Below are 7,670 nucleotides of genomic sequence, written 5' to 3'. Positions count from 1 at the left end.
GCCGTGGGGGACGCCACTAGTGACTGGCCTCCAACTGGACTTGGCTCCATTCACCACGACTCTTTGGGCCCGGCTATCCAGCCAGTTTCTAACCCAACGAAGCGTGCGCCAGTCCAAGCCAAGAGCAGCCAGTTTCTTGAGGAGAATGCTGTGGGAGACGGTGTCAAAAGCCTTGCTGAAGTCAAGGTAGACCACATCCACAGCCTTTCCCTCGTCCACCCAGCGCGTCACTTTGTCATAGAAGGAGATCAGGTTCGTCAAGCAGGATCTGCCTTTCATAAAGCCATGCTGACTGGGCCTGATCACCTGCTTGCCCTGCAAGTGCTGCGTGATGACTCTCAGGAGGATCTGCTCCATGAGCTTCCCTGGCACTGAGGTCAAACTGACAGGCCTGTAATTTCCCGGGTCTGCCCTCCGGCTCTTCTTGTAGAAGGGTCACTGAGTGCCACCTGAGAGGCACTGCTGTGCAGTGGGGAGGGCCAGGAGAAAGAACTGTAAGAAACAAGGACACCCAGGGCTTTAGCAGATCCTTAAAGTCCTGCCTGAGTCCCCAGATGGAAAGCAGTGTATGTCTGTGGGTGGAGAAGTAGCCAAATCTTGTGACTGGGACAGGGCTGAAGGTCCCTGTGTGAAGCTGGGATGATGGAGAAATGTGCACATTGCATGTGTGCATCAGACTGGGAGCAGGGACCTGTCCTTGGTGCAGGATGGCTGGGCTGTGCTCAGCCATGCCCCAGGAGATGACCTTGCTCTCTTCCTCCCCACCACTCCCCACACAGGGCAGGCCCTCAGGAAACACCCCTGAGCCTGGAGATGCACCAACCTGCTGCGGTGAGGTGCCACTACTGCAGGAGGCAGAGGGGAGGGTTGGAGAGACGCATGGGACCTGCAGGCAAGAGTGGTGTGGACTGGGGAAGTGAGTGCCTGGGTAAATTTACCCTGGAGCCGTAGGAGCCATTCTGGAAAGAAAACTTGTAGGGAGGAACCGCACTTTTGTGATGGTGCCGAGCTGCTGGGCACATTGTGCAGGGTGCTCTGATGGACTTTTGTGTCCTTTTCCATTGTGTATTAAATGCCACTTTTTTCAGGAATAGAGTAGCCAACAGAGGTGTGATGGATACTCTGAGATCATGAAAGCCACCAGAAAGATGCCTCTAAGAATATGACTGATATAGGGAGGTCAGGAGAAGCCCTGGTCAGGAGAAATTTGAGTTTTGGAGGAGGGAATAGGGGATTATCCAGTAGAAATTAAGTATTTTGTAAAAGGTAAGAGGGTTCATGCTATGTGGAAGCTGCTGTAACCGTGTCATAAAACAGTTATATGAGGCTATTCCCCAGCTTCAAAAAGTAAACTTAATTCCTAAATTTAAATGCCACTCCACACCCAGACAGGAATTGACTACTCCTACGCCTGATCTCAAAGTATGCATTGAAGCCAAAACTCAGCACATAGCCTCTTTCCCTTACACTTACTCTCTTGCTTACATTGATCCCTGTCCTTAACGCTAGATTTAAATGCTCAATTTAAGCCTACAATTATTGGAAAAACTAAACAAACCCTAAATCATGAAGCTTTTCCATACTTTAACCACAGACCTGATACGCAAAGCAGAACACCAAATAATCCCAATAAATCTTTCTTTAAACTCAAACCCAGAAAGGTGAGCCCTAGTCCCTGATCCCATGCGTGAACCTAACAGCTGATTCCCTTGTTCCTGTGCATTAACTTCCTCATCTTCAGCCCCTTTCCTAACCCTTACCTTTAGGTACCATACTGGGTCTGGCCCTTGGTGCAGGCCAAGAACTGTGAGGGTGCAATGCAGTCACATGGCATGCAAAGATGGATGTGATGGGCCATGGATCTGAGCAGCTTGTGGACCACAAGGAGGAGATGGGTGGGAATGCTCTGAGGAGCTCAGCTCTGCCTCAGGATCTCCTGCCCCAGAAGGAACAATGTGACTGTGGCAGTGACTGCGAGGTCACTTCTGTCTCTGCACTTGATAGGGCAGCAGCAGGAACGTGTCACAGAAAGGGACTGTGAGGTCACTTCTGCCTGAAGAAGGTCGAAGGTCACCGTTGACTTTTGAGAAGTCAAGGCACCTGCTTGGCGTGCTGACTGGGGGATCCCTTCTGCCTAGAGACTCAGGAAGACCCAGACAGAAAGAAGGCCCCAAGATGGGTTGTCCTGTCCCTTCTGCTTGAGTCCATGACTGCACAGCAGCAGGCACAAGGCTTGGCTGTGTCTAGCCAAGAAGCTGCAAGGCCAGCAGCAGGCCCCTGGCTTGGAAGCTGCTGCTGAGGTGACTTGTGTCTGGTTGGCTGAGAGGCCGCAAGGAGCCTGCTGGGTTGGGATGCAACAGCAGCAGCTCAGAGGTGTCATACCACTGTTCTTCTCATGGCATCACCCTGCCCACCATATCCAACAGACCCCAGGAAAAGCCTTGAGCCAGACGTGGCGGTGCAGGATCTCCTGTTCCAGAGGCTGGGGCCAGACCTTGGCTCTTCTGTATCACCAAAACAAACAAAGACTTTTCTCAACACAGTGCCTTTTCCTGTCTGCTGTCATGGCCTGCAGTTATATGCCCTAACATGTTCCTAGGGAGGCTTTGTTAGTAACAGCCCTCAGTGGGGCCCATTAATACTCCAAGTCACTTCAACTTTTCCTTCTGACTTTACTTTCTCTAGCAGTTGCATCATTCTCCTCTCAGTACCTGAACTTCATCGACCGAGCACCAAAATACACCATGGAACTCATTAAAATGCAGAAACTCCTAACATCTCTTCGATAGTATTCTTCAAGCCTTCATGCCTTGTGCAGCTAATTGCAGAGCTTTTATGGCATTTTTAAGGGAAAAGATTTCACAAAGCACATAATAAATATATTTTCTTATTTCAAAGGCTGAATTTTGTTGCATTTCAGTTTTGAGCATCATTCTCCTATTGCTATTCATCCAGGGTGATTTCTTTGGAGGACTCCATCGGGAGGAAAAGCAGAGTCTGGAGGTCTGACACCTCCACTGCCAGCAGTGGTCTTTGTCCCTGTAAGTGCAGCCCAGCCCAGAACATGAAACCCTTTCTAAGACAATTCAGGGGTTCCTTGGGAAAGAATTAAAGTATAAAATAAAATAAAATAAATAAAATAAAATAAAATAAAACCAATAAAATAAAATAAAATAAAATGAAACCTAAAATAAAATAAAATAAAATAAATTTGAAATGACCATTGGATCCTGAGAAATTCAGACTGAATCTCAGTACACATGTGGACATCCATAGTGTCTATTGGGTCTTCTGTGGAAAACTCAGGAAGAAAATTAAAGGAAATATATCTTCATTGGCTGTAGCTGTACCCATGAGATTGGCCTCACTGGGGAAATTGTCCCCTTCCAGACACAGAAACCTAAACTGAGTAAAGTGAAAAGACCTGCCCAGTCAATAGAGTAGGGGAAAGTCCTACATCCTGTGCTATAGATGCAGAAGGCAAAAAGAATTGCATTGTGCCTGACACTACTCTGGGACGTGTCACCCAGGTCAGGCAACTTTACCTTAGTGCTGACAAGTCCATCACTAAACCACGCTCCCAAGCTCTACACCTACACCTTGGCTCTCCAGTCGATGACCCAGCTCATGGATGGCAATCAGGAAGTCTCGGTTAACATGACGCTACCTCAGGTGCGCCACCATGGTAGCCATTGGCACCTGCTGTTCTTCAACCCTCAGCAAACCCCCAACAGAAGGATTCTGTGGAAGGCCAAGCAAGGTAGACTCCAGTACAGTTATCTCTTGGGATGCCCCTGTCACTCCATAAATACAGGTGGGTTCTACCTCTTTCTAGCTTGATGGCATTAGGGTATTCTGTGGTCCAGAGGAGCCTGACACATTTGTGGGTCTGTTGTGGCAGGCCATTAAATATACACAGTCCAGTAAACCAAATTGTCCCTTTCCTCCCCGCCTTCCCCTGGCTGGAAAAAAGACCCTTCTAGTCCTGCTCATAGTATTTATTACATTGTCTGGTAGACAGCCCAATGGAAACACGTCCCACCACGGCAGGGGAGAGGGTGCTGAAAGCCAAGGGATGCATTTTGGTGCAGGATTTGGGGCCCAGCAGAGACAAGGAATCAAGGCAGTGGGGTGGGGGAGGCCAGCAGAAGCAGCCCAAGGGGTGGTGCTGCTGGTGAGGACACGTTTGTGGCAGCAGCCGGAGTGGGCAGCAGCTGTGCGCAGGCGAAGGGAGGCCAGGAAGAACATGCCAAGAGTGTTCCAGCCAACAGAGCCAAGGCCGGGTCCGAGCCCAAGGGCAGAGGCTGGCCCAGGGCAGGGGGCTGCAAGGGCCATGCTGAGCTCCCTGCCCCTGCAGCAGCCGCCCTGGCCTTCAGCAGACGTGCTGACAGGCTGCAGGGAGGGGACGAATGCCCTGGGCCCCCTTCCTGCTCTGCCCAGGCCAGCAAGGGCCCAGAGCGGCCTCCTCTCCCCTGCCCCTGCAGCTCTGGGCTCCCTTGGCGCAGCCCTGGCTCTGCAGCACCAAGCCCTGCTGGGAGCCCTCCCCTGCATGCTGCCACCGCTCCCTGACGCTGCTGTTGCCCTCTGCCGGGCACTGCCCAGCCCAGCTCAGCCCCTGCCCACCTCTCCCCACCTCTCTGCCCTTGCCTGCTCACCCTTTTGGCCCTTTCAACTGAAGGCCTCTGAGACCTTTGCACTGTGACCCAGCTGTGTGCCCTGACATTGCAGAGCTCCCATTAGCAAATCCATCCTTTGGCTTAGCTTTACTGTGAAGATCCACTCACTGCCCACCCAACACAAGGCACTCAATATCCCAGGAGAAGCCTTAGGATATCCTGGTGGCTCCAAATACCTCCTTGATGCCACCGGTCCTCTCACGTTTCAATCCCAAGAAGCTGCTTCTTGAAGGGTCAGGTTCTCCAGGGGCACTGGGCATCCACCAGTGACAACTCAGTCCAGCCCTCACTCCCTCACCCAAAACCTGGTGCCCCCATGTCCCTGTGTCCAGGTGAAACCCAAGTACAAGACCGATGCCTTAAGCCTGGCATTCCCTAATTGTCTTCTGCACTCCAGATTGGGAAGAAGAGCACTAAGCATGAGCAACTTCATTTTATTAACAAGATACCAGAACAGAGGCCAGGTGTCATTTAGGGATAAACACATTCAGAGAAAGCCTCTGGGTTCACAGAGGACTGGTCATCTGGAAAAGAGGAATGAAAGCAAACATCTAACTGGAAAAAGAATTTTAAAGAATGCTATACCTAAAGCTCACAAACTGCCTGAGATTAACGTGAGTAAAACCAGAAAAGTGAGATAGCCAATTTATTGCTAAGTAAATAGAATCAGTTTTTTCAGTGTGGCTTTCAGCTCCTGGTTCCTCATGCTGTAGATGAGAGGGTTCAGTGCTGGAGGCAGCACCGAGTACAGAACTGCCATCACCATGTCCAAGGATGGAGAGGAGATGGAGGGCGGCTTCAGGTAGGCAAACATGACAGTGCTGACAAAGAGGGAGACCACGGCCAGGTGAGGGAGGCACATGGAAAAGGCTTTGTGTCGTCCCTGCTCAGAGGGCATCCTCAGCACTGCCCTGAAGATCTGCACATAGGACACCACAATGAAAACAAAACAACCAAATGCTAAAGAAAAACTAAACACAAGTGCCCCGAATTGCCTGAGGTAGGCATCTGAGCAGGAGAGCTTGAGGATCTGGGGAATCTCACAGAAGAACTGGTCCACAGCATTGCCTTGGCAGAGGTGGAGAGAAAATGTGTTGGCCGTGTGCAGGGCTGAATAGAGAAAGCCACTGCCCCAGGCAGCTGCTGCCATCTGGGCACAAGCTCTGCTGCCCACGAGGCTCCCGTAGTGCAGGGGTTTGCAGATGGCAACGTAGCGGTCGTAGGCCATGATAGTTAGAATTGAATACTCTGAAGCAAAGAAGAAGACAAAAAAGAGAACTTGAGCAGCACAGCCTTGATAGGAGATGGCCCTGGTGTCCCAGAGAGAATTGGCCATGGCTTTGGGCAGAGTGGTGGAGATGCAGCCCACGTCGAGGAGGGCGAGGTTGAGGAGGAAGAAGTACATGGGGGTGTGGAGGTGGTGGTGGCAGGCTACGGCGCTGAGGATGAGGCCGTTGCCCAGGAGGGCAGCCAGGTAGATGCCCAGGAAGAGCGCGAAGTGCAGGAGCTGCAGCTCACGTGTGTCTGCGAATGCCAGCAGGAGGAACTCCGTGATGGAGCTGACATTGGACATCTGTTATTTCTGGTCATGAGGTCCTGTACAAAGAAGACAAAGGCAGTGATAATGTACCACAGACATATCGGAGTAAAAACCTTTCCATTTTCTCATTTAAAATCACCAAAAAATTGCCCATTTCCAGGCAGATATTTTGAAGCTCTCTTTCACTGATTCTGCCTGAGAGTGCCTCTGGGAGCAGAGGATCCTCTGTGGGCAATGGAAGGATCAGTCCTGCACTACAGCCAGAGGGAGTAGCATGGTAGCAACATGGTAGGAACATGGTAGGAACATGGGGTAGTCTCAGATTAAGGTTACTGCTGATATCAAAGAGATTTGCCCAGTTTTGCTCCTAGTTCACCCTACTGCAGAGCAGAGGTGTGGAGGTTTAGATATGTAATTATTTGTTTTGTGGTTTTGGTTGTAGCTGCCCCACCACACCGGAGAACTGTTTCTAAGGCATAAATCCTGGGCATTCTGCTGCACTCCAAGTAAAACCTTGTGGATCCTCAGAGGCAAAGACACTGTGCCTTTAGTGCAGTGTCCCTCAGAGATGACAGCCAGCCTCTCCATCAGTGCTGGTCTCAGCTGCCCTGTGAGAGCTGCAGGAAAGTTGTACTCAGTTGTTCATCTGAAAAGAACCTGAACACTGCTGAAAGCAGAGGAATCCAGGCTCAAAGTGCCCATCTCCACACCCCTCACCTTGTCCCCATACTCACCTTTCCCCAAACACCCCGAGGGCACACCACAGCCTCTGAAACCCCCATCCCCAGCCAGCCTGCAAACAAGACCAGCAGCAGCACGGCCAGCTGGAGAAGCCAGGAGGAATGCCAGCGTGCTGCTGCCAGGGGAGGCAAGGCCAGGGAGGGACAGACGGACACTCAGCAGACCCTCCTGTGCTGCAGCTCTGCCTGCAGAAGAGTCAGTTCATGCTCATTGCAGGCAATCGGTAGTCATCTCAAATTGGCTGACACCTCCCAAAGACAGAGCACTGGGCATTGGAGGGTTCGCAGCTCCTAAAGATCAGCTAGGATAAAACCTGAGAGGACCACAATGATGATGTTGGTCTAGTTTCTGGGCTGAGGTGTGGGAAGGGACTTTATGAAGTTCATTGATTCAATATTGATCTCTCACTGCAATTCTCTTGGAGTCACAGTTTGCAGTACAAACCTGACCACCTATTACCATGAAACCGGCCTCCGCTCTATCACAGGTATCTGCAAGCACAGGCTACAGAAAAAGTCTTGCCTTTCAGGTAGTCCCTGCCCAGGTCTTTCTCTTGAAAAATCCAATTTTAAATGCCAATCTCTAATGCATTTTCTACTCCTCACTGGAGAAACAGAGAGACCCACCCTACCAGATGCTATCAGCCGTCGGATGTGCCAGCTGTAGAAGACCCGTCTGCCAGAAGGCCCTGCTGCCAGAGCCTCACGGTGTCA

General features: G+C 51.0%; 1 protein-coding gene across 1 annotated transcript; it reads right to left on the bottom strand.

Moving 5' to 3' along the window:
* Positions 1–5,328: 5,328 nt before the first annotated feature.
* Positions 5,329–6,249, bottom strand: LOC116501426 (olfactory receptor 14C36-like). The gene has a single exon (XM_032206978.1). It carries the CDS (start codon positions 6,247–6,249, stop codon positions 5,329–5,331), a length of 921 nt encoding a protein of 306 aa, XP_032062869.1.
* Positions 6,250–7,670: the final 1,421 nt, after the last annotated feature.

The sequence above is a fragment of the Aythya fuligula genome, chromosome W, assembly GCF_009819795.1.
Source record: "Aythya fuligula isolate bAytFul2 chromosome W, bAytFul2.pri, whole genome shotgun sequence".
Taxonomy (NCBI): Eukaryota; Metazoa; Chordata; class Aves; order Anseriformes; family Anatidae; genus Aythya; species Aythya fuligula.
This window is presented reverse-complemented; position numbering and strand designations above follow the sequence as displayed.

Excerpts from the sequence above, each read along its gene's own strand:
- LOC116501426 (XM_032206978.1), bottom strand. The coding sequence starts at position 6,249 with ATGTCCAATGTCAGCTCCATCACGGAGTTCCTCCTGCTGGCATTCGCA.